General features: G+C 30.3%; 2 protein-coding genes across 6 annotated transcripts; both read right to left on the reverse strand.

The window, feature by feature from the left end:
* Nucleotides 1–12743: 12743 nt before the first annotated feature.
* LOC129310130 (snakin-2-like) lies at nucleotides 12744–13352 on the reverse strand. The gene is made up of 2 exons (XM_054951995.1): nucleotides 13108–13352; nucleotides 12744–13022 (listed from the first exon to the last, which is right to left on the reverse strand). The coding sequence occupies exons 1-2, from the start codon at nucleotides 13268–13270 to the stop codon at nucleotides 12838–12840; spliced, it is 348 nt and encodes a 115-aa protein (XP_054807970.1). The 5' UTR covers nucleotides 13271–13352; the 3' UTR covers nucleotides 12744–12837.
* Nucleotides 13353–16668: 3316 nt separating this feature from the next.
* Nucleotides 16669–22141, reverse strand: LOC129309603 (alpha-mannosidase I MNS5). Of its 5 annotated transcripts, none has more exons than XM_054951232.1 (15): nucleotides 21743–22141; nucleotides 20981–21023; nucleotides 20832–20897; nucleotides 20698–20759; nucleotides 20463–20562; nucleotides 20113–20295; nucleotides 19250–19298; nucleotides 18980–19159; nucleotides 18575–18764; nucleotides 18421–18502; nucleotides 18244–18329; nucleotides 18022–18122; nucleotides 17694–17835; nucleotides 17420–17570; nucleotides 16669–17106 (listed from the first exon to the last, which is right to left on the reverse strand). In XM_054951232.1, exons 1-15 carry the CDS (start codon nucleotides 21874–21876, stop codon nucleotides 16891–16893), a joined length of 1785 nt encoding a protein of 594 aa, XP_054807207.1. In that variant the 5' UTR covers nucleotides 21877–22141; the 3' UTR covers nucleotides 16669–16890. The 5 variants fall into 5 exon arrangements, with proteins under 5 accessions (XP_054807207.1, XP_054807208.1, XP_054807209.1 ...); XM_054951233.1 differs by having other exon boundaries at nucleotides 18644–18764; nucleotides 21743–22139; XM_054951234.1 differs by having other exon boundaries at nucleotides 21588–21885.
* Between the last annotated feature and the right edge of the window lie 1961 nt (nucleotides 22142–24102).

The raw sequence follows: 24102 nt of genomic DNA on the forward strand, positions 1-24102 counted from the left end.
ACTATATAAAACACATGTTTATTATTTTAATTTTACTATTTTTATCACCTAACAAAAGTCCAAAATTAATCATCTGTTATTAATTATTTTCATTATTCATTTTTATGTTTTAATTTAGTTAATGTCAATTTATTCATGTCTGTTAAACATGGAAGCCATGGATTTCGTTATTTTTCTTCTTCTTTCATGTAAACTTCTAGATTTTTCAAAACTCCAACTAATTATTATATTTCCAGTAACAAAAAAACCTCTGGATTTTTCACGTAATAATTTGTTAATCTGAGATGACTATAAATTCTTAAAAAAGAAAAAGAAAAAAACAAAGAACAACCACTGAAGATTTATTTTTATATTATTATTCTTTTAGAAAAAATTGTCCAATTGGTTGACGAACATTAAATATTTTTGTTTTTTTAAAAAAAAAAAGTTGCCACCTGACGAAGATGATTTCATCAAACGAGAATTGCAAAAATGGAAGGTAGTTCTATCGCTGGTTTTTTTTTTTGTTTGCGTCCATCATAGACATAGTAATATTAGAAGATCCAGGGTTGATTGAGAATGAGATAAGCAAATAGGCTGTCGGCATAAGATGCTCAAGAGGGTCAAAATAATGAAGCAAGAATTCTTTTCAAATTAAATAATGATAATTAGATAACTTGGTGACTCTCGAAGCATTATTCTTGCCAATAATTATATTTAGAATCATAGAGACCACAAATTGAATTTAATTTAGTTGTTGTTGCGTGACAAATTGTGAGATGTTATTAGCTAGCGATTTTGGGCCAAGAAATATGAGGAGTGACGGAAGAAGACTGCGATCGATGTTAACTAGATATCGAACATCGAAACATCAGGTGACAAAACCCAGTACAACAGAATCATTTCCGTCTACCAACAAGATTAGATTTAGCAGAATGGATTAGTCCCTTATTGCGTGCAGAACTAAGGCTTGAATCTTTTTCAAGAGAAGTAATTACATTTAACATCAGACCGTGTCCTAAATTGCTTCTAATAAAAAAAAACCTATAAACAATTAAAAAAATCATCTCTGCCTTTGAGCCTTCATTGTTGATCATTTACGGCACTGGAATTTGCAAAGTTTTGGGAAAACGCTGGATGAGATAAACAACTCAAATGTGCGAAGAGTCACGAATATGATTATGATGTGTTGTCGATGCAATAATGATATTTGGTGATAGTGAAAACTCTAACTAAAGTAGACTATAACTCCAGGCGTTAAATCCTTAACAACAACAAGAAGATCCAAACTGACTACAAGACTCATAGGCAAAGGTTATGTTTGGTTTAAGCTTTAAACCCAAACTAAGATTTGGGTGGTGCAAACTGAGGTTTCAGATCCAAAAATCATGCTGGATCCCAATAATCTTGTTCGGACAAAAAGTGTTGAAAAATGGCTTTTGGCTCAAACTAGAGCTTAAGGTAGAAGCTATTTTCATTTGTTTTTTTTTTTTTCACCTTCAACTCTTTGGTTTGGTGCTCATTTACCGAAACATAAATCATGTTAAACTGGATTTTAAAAAAATTAAAAATAAATCACATTACAATAACCTTAACTTCAATTTACAAATTTTAGTTTATAGAAATTTTAGTTTTACAAGTTTTAATTTAAACACGTTAACATGCAGGTCACGTGTAGGAAGTGGTTTCTGGGGTGTTAGGTATGAAGGGAACAAGAGAAAGCTCACAGTGAACAATCTGGTAAAGCCGTAATGCTACGGAAACTAAGAAAAGGATCAGACGCTGAGCCCAAGTACACAGACCAAACATGTCAAATGTCTAATAGCACTTGGCCAGGGGCCGAATCTAATACCAATAAGGCGTTCACATTCACTCTGCTCAAAGAGTTTCAAGTTTAAATTAATTCATGCATGTGTTTTGTGTACTCTTCTGCTTTCCCGCAATTCAAACCCGTAACTACTTTTTCTTCTTTTCGTGGCCCTTTTAAATGTTTTAACAAGCATGTGCATACGTTTGTACAGTTGTACTCCCCTCGTTTCTTTTTACGAGTTACTTGCAGTATTTTTGTTAAATATACGTTGCTCATCGCAAGTATACAGATCATAGCAAGTAATATAAATAAGTAGAATATCGTTCTTTTGAGGATTTGTTTAAAAACTATAATCAAGCAAAAGACTAAGCAAATTCGATCAAGTTAAGCTACACATAGTTAGATAAAAATAATTTTACAAATAAAAATAACACTAGAAAATAAAGAAAAATGAGTAATTCATAAACTTTAAACACAATTTAGGACCTAGAATTATTTATCCCCCTTACATTTCATAACACCAAAATTACCTCCTCTCATAAATGCTTTTAATGCAAATAAATGCTAATCTAAGGTACTAAAAATACTTGGACAAGCTCTCTCAAATCATAAACAAGTGTTTAGTTAAATTAATTGTTTAATCTCTTATTACAATTAATAAAACTCAATTTTAAACACCAACCTTAATGTGGCTATGCAAGTCTAGCAAGTATATCTCTATCTTACTAGCAAAACCATCCATTCAACATACAAATATCAAGTTCTTACACAATTTTATCCAAATTTTACACTCAACCTAGCCATCTCAAGCATTAATTAAGTGAACCTAATATTTAAATGGTGGCCAATCACTTAGAAGCATTAAGGAAAGAGTAAAATAAACACATATATATCATTAATCACAAAAAGAGAGGAGGAACATAGTGTTAATCCATATAAGGGTTCTAAATAATCCTAGAACAAAGAGTTTAGCTACTCATAATCATCCATAAGCTACAAATATACAAGATAAGTGGACTCATTTCAGATTACAAGATAAGAAAGGGAAGAAGAATAGAAAAATCAAAGAAGAAGAGCTCCAAATGTCTTCAAAGCTTTAATCTTTTAATCCTAACTCTTCCAATGCCCAAACCCTCACACAACCAAGCTCCAAATGTGTCTAAAAGTCTGAAAAATGCATTCTAGATGGAGCTCTCAGCTTATATGTGTCATAGCCAACTAATTTCTGATAAATGAAATGCAGCATTTTTCTGACAGCGGCAAAAGTCACGGATAAAAGTCACGACTTTAGAACGACTTTGGTAGTTTTGCACTGTTTTTGCAGCTAACGAAAATCATTCATTTTGTGCTTGATTTCTTCATCCAAAAGCCTTCCAAACACATCCACAAAACTCCAGAAATGCTTTTAATTGAAATTTCAACCAAAATAACATGAGATTAGGCTAAAAATATCAAATCAAAAGTAAGAATACAAACCTAAAATAAAATGCACATTTTCCTAACTTGGGCAATAAAAACATATACAATTGAGCTAAAATAGATTAAAATCTAAGGAAAATGTGATAAAATAACATAAACTTCTAAAGGTTAACAATATACATATATCATTTCTAATCTTTAAACTTCGATAGTTTTTTATTTTGCAGGCCAAAAACAAAAAAAGGATAGTCTTTTATTTATATTTTTTATAAGTTATTTTCAATGCTTTGTTTTACCTCTTATATTTCTTTATTGTGATGTGTTTAGATTGGATCTAGCACTTTGGACTTTAGGTTACCAATAGCAATTGCAATGTGTTTGAACTCGATTTGGCACTTTGAATTTTAGGTTACCAATAGCAATGTAATTTCGTTCTTGTTACCCCAACACATAATCAAAACCATCATGGTAATTAAGGAATAATCCATACTAATAATCACACTATAATCAAAAAGCTTTAACTACAATCATGGAAAGAATAACTATAATAAAAAGGTAAAAGACCCGCTCAAAGTTTTGTTATAATTAAAATTATTGACATCAATAACAAAAATTTAAATGCACCCTACTATGGTGCATCATGCATAAAGTTTTCATTTTTTCAACACAATTTCACACATAACTTACCACATTATCAAAATTACATCAATAACTTTTTAAACATCAAACAAGTTTTAAATCATCATTTTCAATAATTATTTAATTAATATACAACTATCCAAATTAGATTCCTCTGGTTGCCTTGAACATTTAATAGATCAAAAATTTACCTCTCACAATACCAACTTTCAAAGCTTCTTTTCAAGCTTGAATGATGCAAAAATCAATGGTTTACAGTCATTTCACAAGGATATTATCATTATCTCATTTTAACCAATGGGTCATAAACTCCATATATCCCTTTTCGTCAAACTCATAACTCACACTCAATCATACTCAATGGGTTTATTAAGTTTCATTGACCAACATTATCAATAATGAGTCATTAAACCATCATTAATGAGCATTAAATACTCCCAACAACTTCATTTATTATGAAATTCAGATGTTAATGTCTCCCAACTATTAACCAATCACAAAGTATTGATGTAGGACTTAGATACTTCAAACAACTTGCATTATATCCATTTTAACCAATGGGTTCGATCCTATAACTCATATAGACCGAAAACTACTATCCCAACTCAAACTCTAACTCAACTCTTCACAAAAATGGAAGTAAAGGAAAGAGATTGGGCTTAGCAATCTTACCTTAGGTGTTGAGAAGCTTTACAGCATCACCACTGGTCTTAATGTACATGCCCTAGTAGAGCAAATTTTGTGTTCTTTTTTTTTCTAGCTTTCTTCTCCTCTGATTTTGCACACAGACACAAATTGATTAATGCAGATTTTTAATCGTGCATCATGGTGCACATAGCCTCCTGCCGCGATGCATGGTACAAAGAGGCCTAGTTCACACTAATTATCTTTATGTGTCGCAATAGACATTCCTCACATTGCAGCATGTGACACTGAGGATTTTTCTTCACTTTCTCTCCACTTTTGATGCCCGAATAGCCCGACCACACTTTGAAACCATGTTTAGGGCTAAAATTAAAATCAAATACACTTATTAGATTTTTCTGACCACACACCTCATCAATTCACTAATTACCCTTATAAAGCTTAATTAACTAAGTTTAGAAAATCAAGGATGTTGCAAACTCTAACTCAAAAATTAAGTAGAGAGGAAGAGGAATGATAAGGAAGACTTACCTTGGTGATTATAAACCCTAAGTCCTCCCAAAACTTCAACAATCTCATGCCCTAGCAAAGAAAAATGATCTCCCTTTGACCCTTTTCCTTTTCTCCTTCCTTTCCTTCTATTTCTTCAAACATTCAAACACCTCATTAAATTAGAAAATTGGCCATTTGTCATGACAAATAATATAGAGAAAGAAAACCACAATTTACTTCTCCACTTAGGTCCATACAGCCCAAACCACTTAATACCACCTCCAAAGGTTATAGACAAAGCCCAATAAGTCTATTATTCTCTCTAACTATCCTTAAATTCATTTACCATTAAATTTCCCTAATTATCTCTTGTTAGATTAATTAATCGAGGAATACATTTTAGTATGTTACAAGCGATGCCCAAACCAAAGAAGGCGAAGGCCCAATGATAGTTAGCCTTACAAAGGTTAAATGAAACGTTGCATTTTAAAAGCTTAATGACTTAGTTTTGCCAATCTCCTTACTTCTTGAATAATGTGGAGCACTCAATCTTGCCACTCTCACAATGAGGCACACCTACGATGCTCTAATGGCACAATTAATTGCCTGCTTTCCTTATTGCCGAAATTTGAATTTAAAGGAGCGTATTGTTGCCTTTCTTTATAAAAGGCAACAATCAGGAAACTAAAAGACTCTCTCAAACACTCTCTAAAAACTCAACACACTCAAGTTGACTTGCCCCAATGTAAGAACTCAAACAATTAACTTAACAGCATTTCAAGATCGCCCAACATGACTCATTTTATTCTCTTAGCTTAGACTTCCTAGGTTCTTTATACTTTGCTTTTTCCTCTAATCAATGGTGCACCGATTGTATTTACTCAGTAGCAATGCAATCAAACCTTATGCATTACCCTTTGTTTCTTATTCAACTTTGGCACTCCAAGGAAATTTCAATAAAAGACTTTAAGAACCTACATGATTGTTTGATCTATTGCTTATTTTGAGGATCAAGTCCTCTGGCACATTTGGCAAACCCTCAAAAGGCACAATGCTTTGAATTTGAATCCCAAAGCCAAGCCAACATTAGTATTTTTAATTTAAAAAATAACTACAAAAGTTATGAGTTGGCCCAAATGATATTTATTTTATTGACATGGACTTGAACAATCAACAATCGAACTGGCCTAAATTACTTTCCCCAAATCATCAACTAATTTAATAGCGATGAGTCCATATCAACAAATAAATATTGTTTTGGCCAACTCATGATTTTTATGAATTTTTTTAAATTAAAAAAATTAACATTATAGACAGGTCAAAAGAAAGGAAGAGAAACAAGGAAAAACTTAAAGGAAAAAAAATCAAAGTATGACGATTTGAAATGATATTTTTCTTCTTGTTAAAGTGAAAAGAAAGCTCAAGATCATTAATTTTATTCGAAAATTAACAAAAATCCTAACCTCACCTTCGTTCTACTAATCCTTTGAGAAATCGAAGAGACAAATTTAGAAAATAAAGGCAATATAAAAAACTTAATAAATATCAATCTCATAAAATGAACTTAAAAAGCTCTCATCTAAATGTATTGGACTAGTTCCTTTAATAAATATGGGATGATGCAAAATGAAAGGCTAACATATATCTTTGATCTTTTAACATTGTATATAATTTCAGTTCCATTCATTATATTTATAAAATATCTTTTCATTCTTTTAATATTAAAAATCTTATTTTCTGATTTTTTTGCATTAATTATTATTATTTTTAAATATTAAACTTAATATGTTAATGTTTAAAAATATTTTATTTGTATTTAAAAGTTAAATGTAAGAATTTTTTGTTAATAAAATTTATATTGTTAAGATTAAATAATTAAAATAAAACTCTATAAAATTAAGAACTAAAAATGCACCATAATGTAAAATGAAATTACCTTTTTTGTTTTTTTTTTTACATGGGAAGCTTCCTTAGGAAACTTGCACCGATCCAATTTACTGTTTCAGTCAATTCATGTGATTTTTCCCCCCTTGAAAAACGTATAAAACTTTGACTAACCGTGCAAGAGCCGCCTATTCTATTTTGGCCATTTTGAGCCTAGTTTGATGGAGAGAAGTACAAGGTGTCATTAACATGGCCTCTTCTATTTTCTTGTCTTTTTTCGGCCCACAGATAATTTTTCGGCCCACAATTTCAGCCCGACAGAAGATAAGAAGACATTTATGTAAATGAGCAAGTTAATCAGAGAAGATTACGAGACAGTAAAGTCATCGTACCAAATCCTATCACTTGCCACCGCCTCTTGTGTAAGAGATGGGGGGAGATTACAAGTCCAGTAGCTATTTTGAACTAGTGTCGCCCAATAAACAAGCCCGACAGAAGGTCGAAATAACATTTTTTTTTATTCTCATATCATGTACAATTGAATTATGTAAATGACTAAATTAATCAGAAAAGATTACAAAACAGTAAAGTCATCATACTAAATCCTATCATTTACCACCGCCTCTTGCATAAGAGATGGGGGAAGATCCTAGGTACAGAAGTGTGTCTCCATACTATGAGACAATCTAGCTAGCAAATCAGTAAAATAATTACAGTCCCTGCAAAGTAATTAACAGTAGCATTCCTGATGGGCCCCATGGCACAGGTGACATAACATTAATGGCAACGAAGCCTGAGGATGGTAATCATGAGCATGGTGACATAGAAGGAGCTCAATACTTCCAATCCAACGTACCTAAAGACCCATTGCAACATATTGGAGGTCCAATGACAAGAGCCCGAACCAAAGCTATGAAGCAAGCCTTGTTCAGTCTTGTGCAAGAAGTTCAAGAGCTTGGAGAGCATTGGGGCACTCCCCTCAAGTCCAAAGGAGAGCATCTATATGTGTATAATGTATTTAAGATCCAAACTCATGAAGAGTCAAGCCCAAGAGATGCAGACCTTAGCCCAATGCAAGGAAGACTACAAGTTGAGCCTCTTGCATGCAAGGAGACATGAAACCCTAGTAAAGAAGTCAAGAGTGGCGTGATTTCAAATCCTTTATGATCCCTTGATTGTCTCCTAAATTATTTCCTATTTTAATGGTCCTTTGATTTGATTTTCTATTTTGAGTCTAGTCAAAGGTTAGAATTAATTATAATATTAATTTCTAAATTTTGTAATCCCATAATTTTAGGATCACATCTCCTAAATTATGTGGCTAAATATTTTATCATTATTTCTCCTTTTAGTATTAGGAAATTAGGGTTTTAATTTTAGGAAATATTTTTCTATAAGCCTATATAAATTAGGCATACTCCCTATTGTAAACAACACAGAAGTTGAATGAAATTATTCATTTTAGAGTTTATAACTCTTGTGAGCCTTAGTGCTTTGTGGTGGTATCCCGTGTGAGAAACCGACGTGATCAAGAGCGTGATCAACTCTTGTGGTGTCTTCGAAGGTTGAGGTTCCTAGAGGCAGGTGCTCTAGAGGATCTTCTCCTTGATCATTATCCTATTGTTTACTTCATACCTTTCTTTATTTCCGTCATAAATTTCGTCCCTTTCTTTTTTTGTTCTTGTGTTTTTGTTGTTTCAGGGTTCTGTCCCTAAACTAGCACGATTCTGCTTCCGCGTCCCTATCAATTCCAGTCCTTATGGAGTATTAATCTGGCATCCTCAATAACATCCTTGAAGGGATGATTGCTATCGCAGCCTTGTGTTATGTATCTAATTTTTATTTCTACAATCTAACGATAACTAGATAAACTATTGGAAAATAATTTCATTCGAAAGCTGCTTTGAACTTGCTACCGGCGGAGCACCAAAAAAGATAATAAAGATATTTGAAAAAATATATCTTTTAATTTCTATACTTTATTTGTATTTTACTATAAATTTTTGTATTTTTTTTTATGGTTTAGATTCTTATACTTTCATTTTTTGATGTTTTAGGTCCTTAAATGAACAAAATAAATAAAGTGTAAGAATTTTGAATTAATATGAAATATCAAAAAATGAAAGTATAAGGATCTAAAACACAAAAAAAATATAGAGATTTATAACAAAATACGAAAAAAGTATAGGGGTCAAAAGGTATGTTTTTTTAAAATATTTTTTAATTTTTACCTACAAATATCCTCTTATTAGTAATAAATAATTATATTCAGGACATTATTGAATAATAAATATGAGTACCCCTTTAAATTTAAAAAAAAAGTATAAAGATAATAAAGATATTTGACTAAAAGGACTGAAAAATTGTTAAAGCACGAGGCCTTACGAAAATCAAGTCTAGATGAGAAATTATTAAAATATTCTTAAAATTTAGACTAAAATATATAAAACTTTCTTAAATTTTGGACAAGATTATATAACATGCCTAACTTTTAATAGTCAATTAAAGAACCCTAACCTTTTATTTTAATGCATAAAATACTCTTTTCTTAACAGAATTGTTAAATTATTAACAGAATTGTCATATCATGTTTAATTTGGTAACACGGCTTTTAAAAAGATAAATGAATACTTCTATTGTCTTCTTCCCATGGGTTCACTATCTCCAACTAAGGGTGAGTATTAGTTGGTTCAGTTTTAACATATGTAAAACTGATCAACTGAACAATACTAAATATATGAACCACATCAAATCAAATAAGGACTAGACTGAAATTTAACAATTCAGTTTGGTCAATTAATTTAATTATGGGCTTCATGTTAGGCTGCTTGGATTTAGACTAATTTTGTTAATTTTTTTTTACTTTAATAGACAAGACTTATATATAAAATTAAACTTGTAAAGTGATAGTAATTCATTTTATTAAGGACTAGGGTTTCAACTTCTCAAAATATACATTTACTTTTATTTAAGTATAAAATTTAAAAGAATAAATAAAATAAAGTAATTAATAAATTAAATATAATTTATAAATTAATGAATTATATATACATGATAATTTAGTTAGTTCAGTCTATTTAATTTTAAATCTTACTAATCGAATTCATCAATCAAAATATTTTTTTTTAAAAAAACTGAATTGAATAATAAAAATTCAATTCAATTTGATTTAATTTTTAATTTCGTTTCAGTTTTATTCATTCTTATCCCCAACCACAAACCCATCTTCATTTACCTTATCGCCAAAATTGGCTTTAGACTCACGAAGAAAACAAAGTAACAGCCTAGTGGTGGCGAAGGACGATGGGACTGGTGGCCGTAGCGGCCTCAGGGGACATGGTTACTTGGACGGGGAGGCGTGTGATGAAATAAGAAATTGTTTCTCCATAATTTTCTTTCTTTTTTCTTAATATATTTAATAAAATTTATTAGTATGTAAGATTTTATCTAAAAATATTTTATAATTTGAGACAGAGGGAGTAACATTTAAGTGAAATTATAATTTTTAAATATTGTTCATAAATATAAAGTGAAATTATTTGTTTTCACTAATAAAAATCCATAAGAAATTGAAAGACTTGCGGAACAACCTCATCTGGCGAAGAGGCAGCAATGGTGGCATCTGCGCGATTATTATTTGTTTTCCTTTTTTGACCATTTAAATGCGGCTGTTGAATAGAATAAAAACAAAAGTCCATTAGTAATTTAACGGTCGTGTTAAGAGAAGGAGGTTTTATAAATAAAAATAAAACATAGGGAGGTTTTTAATTGAAAAAAAATGATAAATAAAATTTTTTAAATTATATAAATGATAATATGATCTGTCAAAATATTATAATTTTATTAAAATTTTTAAAGACTTCTGTATCAATAAATTTTAACTTAAAAATATTATTTTTTCTTATTAATAAATTATAATTTTTTGATCAATTCTTATAATTTTTTAAATAAAAATTCTTATTCCTTAAATAAATATTGTGAATATGATTTGTTATTTTGAAAACTTATTTTTTAATAATTAAAATTATACTTAATAAGTTATGATTTTTTATTTAATTTTTACAATCTACAAAACAAAAGTTATTGTTTCTTAAGTAAAATTTGTGATTAGAGTTTGTTTTTTCAATAACAAAAATTACATAAGCTCACGATTCACATAATAAAAGTTATGATTGAAACTTATTATTTTTAATAAAAAGTAAATAATCTTTTTATCTTAAATTTTATTTACACAAAATTTAGAAAAATTTAGTGAAATTATAATATCTTAAAGATTCAGCTTATCAGTTATACAATTTAAAAATATTTTTTTATTATTTTTTAATCAAGTTTAAAATGTCAGGGATGTTACGTGCATATTAATTTAAAGTTCTGGAAAGTTTATAAATTTAAGACCATAATTTAATATTTGATTTGACGTAAAAATAGATTCAGTTGATTGAAAGATTACAATTTATCTTCAATACATCATTTTTGACATCCAATGAAGACACTGTTGCCAGAGTCCTTTTTTTTTTTTATATATCAAGTCATAAATATTATTCTGGCCAAGATGAAAATCATGAATGTTAAATAAAAATGACATTGTAATAACTTCTCATATAAACTTAGTTTCTTCTTAAAAAAACTTTTACAATTCCTATGTTTAATTAAAATAATATAATTTTTAATTTCTATAAATTTATCATATTTTATTATTAATTTTTGAACTTCATTGTTCAATGTTCCTTTTAAAGACTTTATACTTTTACTTTATTAAGTAATTAAATATAAATATTTTAAATAAATTAAATGTTAAAATTGATAAGTTTAAAAATACAATTTAAAAATGTAAAATTGTTAAGATATCTACATATTAATTAATTTTTTTAAAAAAATATAAATTAATAATAATAATAATTATTATTATTATTATTATTTATACAATGATTTATATTGTAATTTTAAAAAAAAGAAGTCCCAATATTTTTTTTTAAAAAAAGAGAGCATTTGTGTTCTCCCTACCTGGTCCTTTGAACCAAGGAGACTCTGTCTCCTCTTCTTTTCTCCCTATTTTCCTTCTATAAAGATTTGACCCCTTAAACCTCATTTCACGATTCAATTTTTAATAGTATGTTAAGAAAAACACTTTTAAATAATACTTAAATTTCTTAAATGATTAATTTATCAAATTGCGATTGTGAGAATATTTTAGACAGTAAAAAACTTTAATTTAAATTTTAATAAAGTTAATATTTTAATTTTATATAAAATATTATAAATTTAATTTATTTAAATTAAATTTTAATAATTTAAATTTATTTATACATCTTCATCTACAACTAAAATAATAATTGTATAAAATTAAATTTAAATCGTTGAACCTCTACTCTAAAAGGGATAGGTGAGAAATAGAGAGAAAGAGAGAGAAAGAGAATGAAGGCACCCTCTCCCCACTATTTCCAGGACAATTCGAGATCAAAAGCCCACAAGTTTTTTTTTTTTTTGGGGGGGGGGGGGTGGGGGTTTCCGGATTTTAAGAAAAAAGAATTGATCTGGCAAGGTAACAACGAATCCCAAATAAGATATGCACAAGACTTAGCCGGTACGTGACTGGAAATAATAAATTTCACAATTTTTAAATAATTATGGTACTTACATGATACTGTGATTGACTATTTTAAGGCATTAATTTAATAATTAATAATTAAAATTATAGTTAAACCAAGAACACTTGTCATAGACGACATATTTTGTTAAATCGCCAACTAGTTAACAGATCGAAGTTAATCCGAATTTCCATGTCATTTTTTTATTAGGTTGTTTACCTGATTTTGAATTATTGACTTTAAAATAACACTATTTTTTTTGGGTCACGATCATTGATATTGAAATATAAGAAGTTACGAGAGACATGGATAAAAGACAGTAAGAACAGTGGCAGAGAAATGTACAGAGAAGAAAAGAGAAAGAGGAAGCGTAAAGGGAAATCAAGGACACTTGGTCCTGTTGCGGTGGGTGGTCATATCGGTATAACAAGTGCCGCAAAGCTCCCTGTTGCCGGAAGTTCCCGGCGGCACGCACTTACACCTCACGCAGCACGTCCCGCACGCCCTCTTGCACAGGTTCGGCCTTGAATGCACGCTGCATCTTCCCTCGCACAGCCCTCCGCAATCTGCACTTCCATCATTCCACGCATTCAGTCATTCACATGAGACCACAAAAACAAAAAAATAAAAACACAAGTTATTATAACACACCTATGTTCTGCATCAGCTTTCTGTTCCCGTCCTTCACTGCCACGGCATGGTGGTCTTCGTCTTCCTCCATTTGCCCTTCCAAGATCTCCAGCTCCCATGAAACCCGCGCAAGGGACACCATCAGCAGCATCATTCCCAGCACGAGAAGCAGGCGCGATGCCATGGCTAATACACAGAGAGAGATAGACAAGAGGTGGTGATGTTGGAGTACGTGCAAGAGGCCAAGGGATCTATGCTTTGTGCTCTCATTCCACTGGTCGGGGGTATTTATAGAGACGTGAAGGTGATCGTGGAGACTTTCGCGTGGTGTGCAATTACGGAAGGGCCCCTCATCACGCCACCAGTAATTATCACTGTCGGTCCCTTTACTGCTCACTGGATAAGTTTGACGCCCATCGCTCCTTCCTGGGCTCCTGTTTCTAAGGAAGGGCCGCTTGAAAAAAAAAAAAAAAAAAAGCGAGAGACGAAACTCAGATTGCTTTGTAAGTCACGTGCAAACTCTTCTGTGAATACTTCTAATAACAAGTTGTTTGCAATTTGCCTATCTAATTTTAAAAGAGTCAAGTTGTAATTTTATTTATAAATTATTTTTAAAGGGATAATACTGTTTTTAAATTAATTAAATCAGTATAATATTGTCGCATCATTTAAATAACCGTTAATTGTATTAATAGAACTTACTTTTTATAAATTAAGATATAATTTTATTTTTAAATTATTCTCAAATGAGTTGTATCCCCCTAAACTAATAAAATTTGAACAATATTATCATTATTGTTTAAAAATTATAAATATTTGTTACCTTGAAAGAAATCATAAAAAGTACTTTTTGTTTTAATGTTATTTTAGTTGCTAAATTAGTTTTTGAATAACAAAAAATAGTCTCATTAATTATAATTAATAAATATTTATAATTTTTAAATTATGAGAGCAACATAACTCATCTAAGAATAATTTAAAAATAAAATTATATTTTAATTTATAAAAAGTAGGTTTCACCGATATAATTAACGGATGTTTAAATATTAGAGACAATATTATTTTAATTTAATTAATTTATAATTAATATTATTATGATAAATAGTTTAAAAATATTGTTGTAAAAATAGTTCAAGGAACAAAATTAAAACCTAAATCCATTTTAAAAATACGACAAACAAGTTAGGGAGGGAGTAATATTATTATAAAATATTTTGTATTTTTAAATTAAAAATTATTTTTAAAATGTGTCATTTAAATAAAATAGGAGGGAGTAATATTTTAGGACAGGGGCAGAGAATAATAGCATTATAGCAAAATAAGAAAGGATAGAGATAGGGAAGCAGTGGGCGAGGTAATGGAGGCCAGCTGGAAGGCTGAATATCTCGGGGCAGGAGGGATGAACGACAAGCCATGGGAGGCCCACTCCTCCTGAGTCGCCTACGCCTTGTCGTTTTGCTCAGTACGGCAAAGTACTCTCCTCCTTTCTTTTACTTCTATAAAGTCCGTCTGTCAGACTTTGGCTCTCGTTCGATGTGCCCACCTACCCCAGTTGGGATCATTGTGACTGATTCCAGCTTCCATCCACCTGTCTTCCATCATCATCATCTCTTATCAAGACCTTTTTTATTTTTTTTTTTTGTTTTTAACTGATTGAATATCCGTGAGAATAACTCTTTCTTAATTAATGTAAAAATATTTAATATAATTATATCATTATTTAAAATTAATAATTAAAATAGTAATTCAATTTTGATTAAATTGATTATAAATAATACATTTTACTAAACTAGCCAAATCACTCGCTTAACACTATCAATTCAATCAAACCAATTGACCCGAATTTTTATACTATATTATAAGCATAATAAATTTATTTTTTTAAAACTAGAAAAAAAATTTATATTGTAACCTTTCTTTTGAAATTTTTGAGTCGCCCCTTATAAACTTTCCACTATTATAACTCAGTTTGATGGGTTGTCTACACACACGAATAAAATTTAAAGAGTATAAAATTGATACTTGAAAGTCATTTGCATGGTTTCATATACTAGAAGCCACATGTATCAAGAAGCAAATTTTGTAGTAGTAAAAAGCTAAGAAATTTGAAATAAGTAAGATACATGAAGGATAAAGAAGGAAGAGTTTTATTTATAAATAGTGATATTAAAAACAAATTGGGGACCTACTTTTATGAACTTATCAATGATGGAGGGGACTTGTCTAGTAACTTGGAGAATTTAATAACTTATGAAAAATAGAATTTGTCATTCTATTAAAAGATACGCAATAGTAAGATAAAAGAAGCTCTTAAAAAAATAAAAAATAATAGAGCTAGTGAACTTGATTGTAACTTTTTTAAAGTGTGAAAATGTTTAAGTGAAAAAGGATGTGATGAGTAATTAAGTTATTTAATGAAATTTTACAATTCAAGAAAATGCTTGACAAATGGAGAAGAAGCATTTTAATTTCTATTTACAAAAATAAATGGGTTATTCAAAATTGTGCAAATTATAAAAGGATTAATCTTATAAGTCATATAATGAAATTGTAGAAATAATGATTAAGTATAGGTTAACATTGGAGTAAGAACATATTGACTTTATGTTGAGTAAGGTAACTACAGGAGTGATTTATCTATTAAGAGGATTAATAAAAAAATATCAAAATAAAGGTAAAGATTTACACATGAGAGAAATACCTTGAACAAAAAAAAAAAAAGAGTATGAGTTGTCTATATTAAAGTTATATAAAATATGTATGAGTAAACAACGGCCAGTATCAAAACGTCTAGCAGTGAAATAAATGACTTTCTTATAAAAACTTTGTAGACAATATAGTTCTTACTATGAAAACAAGAGAAAAATTAATTACAAACTAAAATTATAGAGGAAAACCTTAAAGTCAAAAAATTTTCACCTGATAAAGAGTAAGATGAAATATTTGTATTATCACTTTAATAAAAAGTCAATTAGTAATACTTTGAAAGTGAAATTAGAGATTAGATTACACCTCAAGTAAAAAAAAATTTAAATATTTAAAAGTCATTATTCAATATGGTTAGAAAATTAAAAGGAATGTTGCATATGCGATACAACATAGGTAGTTTAATTAGGAAAAAAAATTAAGAGAGCTACTTGTTATCGAAATGTACCTAATAAATTTAAAAAAAATTTTATTAAATTACTATAAAATCTATATATTATATAGTAGTGAATATTAAAGTTTAAAAGAACAACACAAGCATAAAGTTGAATAACAGATATAAAAATAGATATGAAAGTGCCAACATACATGAAAAGATTAAATCTGAAATGAATATTTTTTTTAAAAAAAATGAATGTAGCATCTATAAGGAAAAATGATAAAAAATTATTTAAAATAATTTGAACATATACAAAAAAATTGAGATACTGGTGAAAAAAATAGAACTAATAATCTTGAACCCTATAAAGAGTGGAGAAAAATTAAAGAAAACACTTATGAAAATTATTAAATAAGACTGCTTAATTAATAATATTTTTAAAATATTGACTGATAATAGAATACGACGACATTATACAATCCATGCAACCGATCTCATTTAGTGAAATAAAGCTTCTTTTTGTATTGATAATTCAAGGAAGAGATGAAAAAAAGAAGAGAATGCGATAATTATGCCTATCAGTTTATTCTCATTATACAAAACTAGATATTGTTAATCAATAAATATGAGAACTTCCTGGATTCTAATTTCTAAATCATCATGGGATTTCGACATATTAAGTGGGTGAAAGAATGTGTGAAATAAAAAATCATGATGAATCAAATGGAGAGCCATAACCCACAATAACCAGCCATACTGCAAGATCTTCTTCTACATGAAGTGGAATCAACTCCACAATCTTCATCAGCGAAACACCTGTGGTCACTGCGAGCGTCAGGTACATGGCATCCACTCTCAACATGTTTCCCTGAGCTTAGAGTCACTGCGGGACATACTTGCATTGACATTGCACTTATTTTGTATGCTTGTTCACTCTGCAAACACAGAGAAACTCACACGCATTAGCATCGCCCTTTGTACAAGCAAAAAAATTACGATGCAAATCCATAAACATATACCTTTCCATTTCCAGGGTTTGCCAACAGTTTAGATTGTACTAATTTCTGAGAATTTATTGTTATAGTTTGGTCAATATCAAATGCAATATGAAAAGGAAGCTTGCATGGGAACAAAATATCTAAGACTGCTGATGCATTGCCATGTCAAGCAATCCAAGTTTATAGACATTAGAAAGATGATTCCTTTTAGACGAACAACAGAAATCACTTCTGGAAATTGTTCGGGTACCTTCATGTAAGTCCAATTTGTAGGAACGTAGGTTTCCGGGAGCCTTTCTTGCCAAACACTTGGAACTGGAAGGGGATGGCCTTCAGTGGTAAATATGTAATTGCCATCTTTTAAAAATGAATCATCAAATAGAAGATATAAATATTTGCACCTGCCAAATCACGAAAAGTTATAATCTTAGCAATTATATGAGGAAGAAAGTCCATTTTCAATTTCTTCTCGGCTTTAGTAAATAAATATTGCATGGTTGAAACAGAAAACAATAAAATCTCACGTTTCAGCAAGGAAAAAACTATGTTGATGATCTTCCAGCTCCATTGTTTTCACATCCCTGATGCTTGCAAACCCTCCTTCAACTTTGGTGTACGTGTTGAGGGAATTAATTATTGATTCCCCCACTTCAATATACCACGGATCTGAAATTTACCAATGGTTAATGTGAAGTAAGGAGATGGATAAACCATCATGATTCTTGTTGAAGGACTATACTATTCGTACTTTCCATGTTCTGTCAAGATCGAATACCAAATAACATTGGTTCATCAGCCCAAAAATAAATGTTTACAAAAACACTGAACTCAAAGACGAAAGAATGATCAGACCTTTAGTTGCTTGATATAAATAGAATGTTGACTCTGCAAATTCAGGGCGCAATGGATAATATTTTTCAGTAGGATGCAGCATCTGATGATCCAGTAAATACCTTGAAATTGATTTACAGTTCGATGTGAAAATTTGTAAAAGTGATGCAATAACAAAATGCGATGACTGCTATACAAAAATAGATATCAGTTGCAAAGTAACTCATCAAAAGCAGAATATACCTCTCCGGAAGCACTCCAAATTTCTCCCACACATGGTAGAACTCGCGATGCGTTGAATTAGCAGCTGTAATATCCCCAATAAGAACCTAGTTTCCATAAGTCACAGAAAAAGTAAGACAGACGTGTCTCTGTCAACTTGAAAGTTCAGTAGTTATCTATCAATACTCAAACACATGCCTGTAGTCCAGGCCAAAAAGCTTGAAGGCTTGTAAGTTGCCAATAAGTTGCTCTTCCTGTCCTCATATCCGCTTCATGGTACCTGCATTAGAATATCAAGCTCAAATCAATGACTGTTGCAAAGGAAGCAAATATACTCAATCTCAAATTCTACCTATGGGCTATCAATTCTAAAGCACCCGATAAGCATATCTGATAGGCATTTATACAGTTAGTGTGGTACCAAGGACCATGTCTGAAATATTTCTGAACAGCAACATAAGCAGAGTGAAACATTCTCCAGAAGTCTTCCTTCCCAAAAAGGATATGGGCTTTAAGAAGATACTCGTAGAATGAATCAACCCCTAGAATATTTGAAAAATTATCCAACGTCAAAAACATCAAGGTCTGCGCATCAGCTTAATGGTTAAGACATCACTAATAATACGAATCAACATTATTTGTCAACGGCAGCAGACAGTTCACTATTTCCCAAATATGGACAATAGCATGCAGCTGCTGTATTGGAAAATCCCATGAACTAACAGATAAAGGACGTGCCAATTCAGGGTGAGCCTACCTGCTCCAATTCCCGATGAAAACTCTATCCATTCCCCAGTTTCCACATCAAGAGTAGTTCCAAATAAATTTAATGAACTCCGCATGCTCCATAGCTTGCGTATAGCTCGTAAAGCCACTGATTCATATATGGGATCACCAGTCAATTTTGATAAAGCACCCATTTCAAGAATTAAAGAACCTGCACGTAGAAGGAAAATTGGAATTAGCTACAAATAAAACTATCATTCTACTATATTCTAACCTTGAAACACTAAACTAGACCTCTCACCACACCCTGAAGTGCTTGTTTCTGTAGTCTCATTCTCCATTACTCCGTACTGTTCACAGAATTTGGCAATGGTATAGTCATATATCTTTCCAAAAGGGAAACAACAGAAGGCCCAAAGAAAAAAAGATAAAGAAATAGACTATAATTTATATGCCTCAAGACTTGAAGACAGTTTGTTCAAATGAATGTAGTAACATATGAAGCTATTAACAACAGTACAGCCTTTTGTTTGAAAGAGGAACTTTTAGCTTTCAGGAGAATTCAAACCTCATTAATAGGAATCTTACCATTATTTTCTTTAAATAATTGGGGAATCATAATGACCAAGACAAGAGAAAGTAGAGATTTTGAGAGATGTTTATGACACATTAAAAAAAAAAACACTGTAGATCAAAGCATATAAAATCTCCAAGCATATTCAAATTAATTCTCCTAAAACTTTATATAGCAGTTGGTTAGATGCATTATAGCCCTTACTTTAAAAAAAAAAAAACACTATATCATGTGCCTAATAACTAGAGACTTAAGTAGCATAGAACTGTAAACTGATAGCTTTTTTATTTCGGGAAAAAAAAAAAAGTTCACTTCAGAGAAGGAGAATTACTCCTCACTCTTTTTGAACAAAAACTCTACATTTTCTTCGCACTTTTCTGAGTTTTGGATATTAGTTCAATCCTCTGCAATGATGCTTCTTTCGTAATGCAGTTACAAGACATCTGACTATTAGGGTTTAGAGAAGTATTTCCTATCTTTAAACAGTCAAAATGCTCGGAAACAAATTAAATGAAACTATAGGGTAAACATGATATCACATCTGATTATAAATTTGGAGAATGCAAAACTTTAGCATGTTCAGAAAATACCTTTAAGTTGATCCATGCATATGGCAATCCCGTGGGTGTATTAAATGCTGGTAGAAAGCGGTTCCCTAAATCTTCAGCCAGTACTAGCAGCTGATTTTTGTAGGCTGCTTGAAACAAATTATTTGCAGAATCAGATGCAAGAAGATGAGCAGAGACAAGTCCTCCAAGAACTCTAATGTTGCACTGCATGGTAATGATCAAGTGATGGAACAATAACATTATCAGGCTTCAAATATCAAGTGTTACTAATAAACATTGGCATCTGGATGTCATTTAAAAAGAAACAATTAAAACCACCAAGCTTTTCAAAACTACTGAATAAAAATTAATCAACCAATTCTAAGATTTACCTCAAAAAGATTTATTCGTGCATCAACATCAAATGTTAGGTTTTCAGAAAGCCAGAGCACTGCCCTCTTGAATTCAGTGTTGTTGCCCATAATAACCAGGCTAAAGAAGAAAGGGCAATTAGAATCAATTTACAGCTTCCAGTCTGAGAGGATGCACAGGGAAAAAACTCACAGAAGAGATAACTATGATTACAAAATTTTAACAACCTAAAAATTCATCACCATACCCATATACCTAGACAATGATTCAATAAGCGTCAGGGCTGATCCATTGTAGTCTTGAGACAAGTGTTCAAGCTGCAATTGTAAATTGTAATTAACTTTTAAAAAAAAATTTCCTTTGATTTTCATAATTAACATGTAACTCACCTTCAAATTTCCTAGCTCACTAAGGGAGTTCGTGAATGTTTTGGTTAGAGGCTTTAGCTCATCATGCTGCATGAATACAACGAATAGATATTGTCAAGTAGGTGTATATCAGTAAATAATAGGAGTAGCAATGAACAGAAGCAACCAACCGGGAATGCATGAGTCATGTAGTTGTCATACGCATGGTAAAACCTAAATGCAAGGGTACAGAAGAAAATCAGGGAAAGTTAATAATTTGCCGTGAAAACCCCATGAACACAAATATTAAAGGACATGCAGTTCTATCAAGTTTTTATTTCCCTAACAAAAGTTAATATAAAAAGTGAAATTGAACAAGTAAATCAAGGGGGAAAGATACCAAATCAGCATAAAACACAAATTACAATTGCACTACACTAAACAATGAAAATCCCTTGTGGCCAAAAGCATCATTCTGCTTCGTTGCTTAGGCTATCTTCACTAAAACAATCAACCAACTACTATGAGTCTAAGGTGAAAGATTATATCCCAGAAGGTTCCGTTCAGAGTTTTTTTCTTTTCTTTTTTTTTTTCACCATATTCAGAGAAACAAAAGATTGACAGTTAAATATTTTATACATCATCACTTCTCCCATATTTCATTGGCATACAAAATACTCCCACTATACACTTCTACCTATATGATCTTCCTCCTCAGCTCGGATACACTATTTCAACAGGCAATGAAGTAACAAAAGACAACTTAATCAAATCACAATTTCCGGACTGTAAGCTTACACATATACACCATCGAAAGCATCTCGTCGAGTGACCGCGAGAGCTAGAGATTGGTGAAGATGGAACCAATCATTTCAACGGGGTGACATATGATGAACAACTATCCAATCAAAATAATAATTTAAAATAAGGCGATTTGCGGATCATTGGCATACATCTCGCGAGCTTTCTCTCTCATGCGTTTTTTCTTGGTGGCCCAACGAGATTGTGGCTCAGAGGACGAGTCAGAGAGGAGTGAAAGCACCAAAAGGCATAGTACAGCCCAACTCAAATAATTACGACAAACCATAGCAATTTCGATCAAAATAGATGCAAGAGAGTTACGAGCAGACAAGGTTTCAAGACGAGGAAGAAGCGGACTTTGACATGGCGGCGAACCCGGAGGGAGTACGATCTGGAGAATGCTTTCAGCATTGAGTAAACCTCAGACCCAACGAGGGAAAGTAAATAAGCAAACGAAAATCCAAAACGAATTCTTATCTTGATTCCTGAAAACAATTTTTAAAAAAAAAATCGAAGGTTTTCTTTAGATAAACAAAAGAAAAGGTCGTACTTATCTTTGTCAAACACAATTACACAACCGTTGCGATAAGATTTTTTATATTGGTCATATATATTTTCTTATAGAAAATAATCCCATTGAAGGTATGATGAAAAGCATGTCTCCTGAAAGGGTTTGAATATCCACTGGGCATGTTGCGAAGGAGGCAATTCAAAACATTTTTGATTAAATTTTATTTTTTAATAAAGTAGTTATTTATTTTTAAATTAATTTTATTTTTTTATATTTACCTCTATTAAATATTCTATACTAAAATAAAGTTATTAACAATAGGAGCACTTTTAAAAAATAATAATAATTACACATCAAAAAATTAAAAATACCTTACACTTTTAAATAAAAAGAGTATATGATTTTATAGATTTTTTCAAGTTGGCTCCAACTCATTTATTTGCTGTCTTTTAATTAAAACTAGACTAAGTCCTGTATGTTACATGGATTTTACATGAGACAATTGAGTAAAATATCTCGTCAGCATTTAGAATATTTGTAAAAAAAATATTAATGTTCCTTTGTTAAATAAACACAAGAACATTAAGATTTATTTAAAAAAATAATGCAAAAAATGTGAATTATGCTTTTTCTTTGATATTTGTAAGATATTCAATCTAATTATATTTATTATTTCAATTTCATGTTTATAGTGTACTATAGGTAAATCTCAAATGTCATATGTATCATGAAAATGCCAGGTTTATGGTGATATTTACAGTCCGTTTGGTTTTTTTATATTTCATATCAAAAAAAGAATTTTGAAAATTGATGAATGTTAAAGTTATTTGGTTTTTTTAAAAAAAGTTCATTTAAAAAATACATTTGAAAAACTTTAAAAATTTATTTCTTTAACTCAACCTTAGGTAGCTTTTTGAAAGTTCTTTCAATATTTTTGTTACTTGATTCTTTTTTGGACTAGAACTTCATCCAAAAACAAAGCCAAGAAATGCAGAGAAAAAATGAACAAGAAACTAAACAATGCATAAATAGCAATAGAAAGAAAGCCCATTAAAAAACACTATTAAATGATATTGATGACATATGTTTATCAATTTTCTGCCCAAAGAAAGCACCCAATTAAAAAAATAATTTATTATATTAATTTTTAATATTAATATACATTAAATTATTTATATAATTATAGTTCAATGTATCATAAAAATAATTTAATTTCTATTATTTATCATTATTTTATTATAAATGTCTTCCCAACTTGTTTAGTTTTTTACATTGTTTCATGCAATTTTTATTATAAAAATTATTCAAAATAAAATTTTTTACATTATTTATACATTTTAATTTTTTCACATTTTTAAAAATTTTTAATATATTATATTTGTATAATAAAAATTATAAATCATCATAAATTAATATTTTTTTTATTTATTACATATTCAAAAGTACATTTCAAAAGTATAAATCATCATTAATCAAAATAATTTTTAATTTTTTAAATTGACCTCTTGAAAAGTGTATTCAAGCACAAATTTAATTATAGTAACAAACTTTCACAAACTGACTTTTATCAAATGAACTTTTAGTAAACTAATTTTTAACAAATTGAAAACTAAACACACACTTAATATGCTTATCAGATAATGCATCCTCCATATTGAAGCTGATTACAATACAACGAAGGAACTATAGATTGGATGTAGGAAAAATTCAGACAAATAAATTATAGAGATGAAAGTTAGAGATTTCTTATACTTGTAGTTATTATAATAGGATTAATGAATATTTTAAACCCTAAAGTATTCCATGAAAAATGTTCTGAACCCTAAACTTTTAAATTTATAACAAATTAGCCTTCACTGTTATCTTTTCGTTAATGCCATTATTGTTCACTGTACTATTCATCATGGGCCCCAACCAAATGCTGACATGACAGTCCCTTGCTGATGTTTTATTTGTTAATTAGTGTTATAGATCCTAAATTATTACTAGAGTAGCATCCTA

This window comes from Prosopis cineraria, unplaced genomic scaffold, assembly GCF_029017545.1.
Source record: "Prosopis cineraria cultivar Desert tree isolate PC_DT_omini unplaced genomic scaffold, ASM2901754v1 PC4, whole genome shotgun sequence".
Lineage (NCBI taxonomy): Eukaryota > Viridiplantae > Streptophyta > Magnoliopsida > Fabales > Fabaceae > Prosopis > Prosopis cineraria.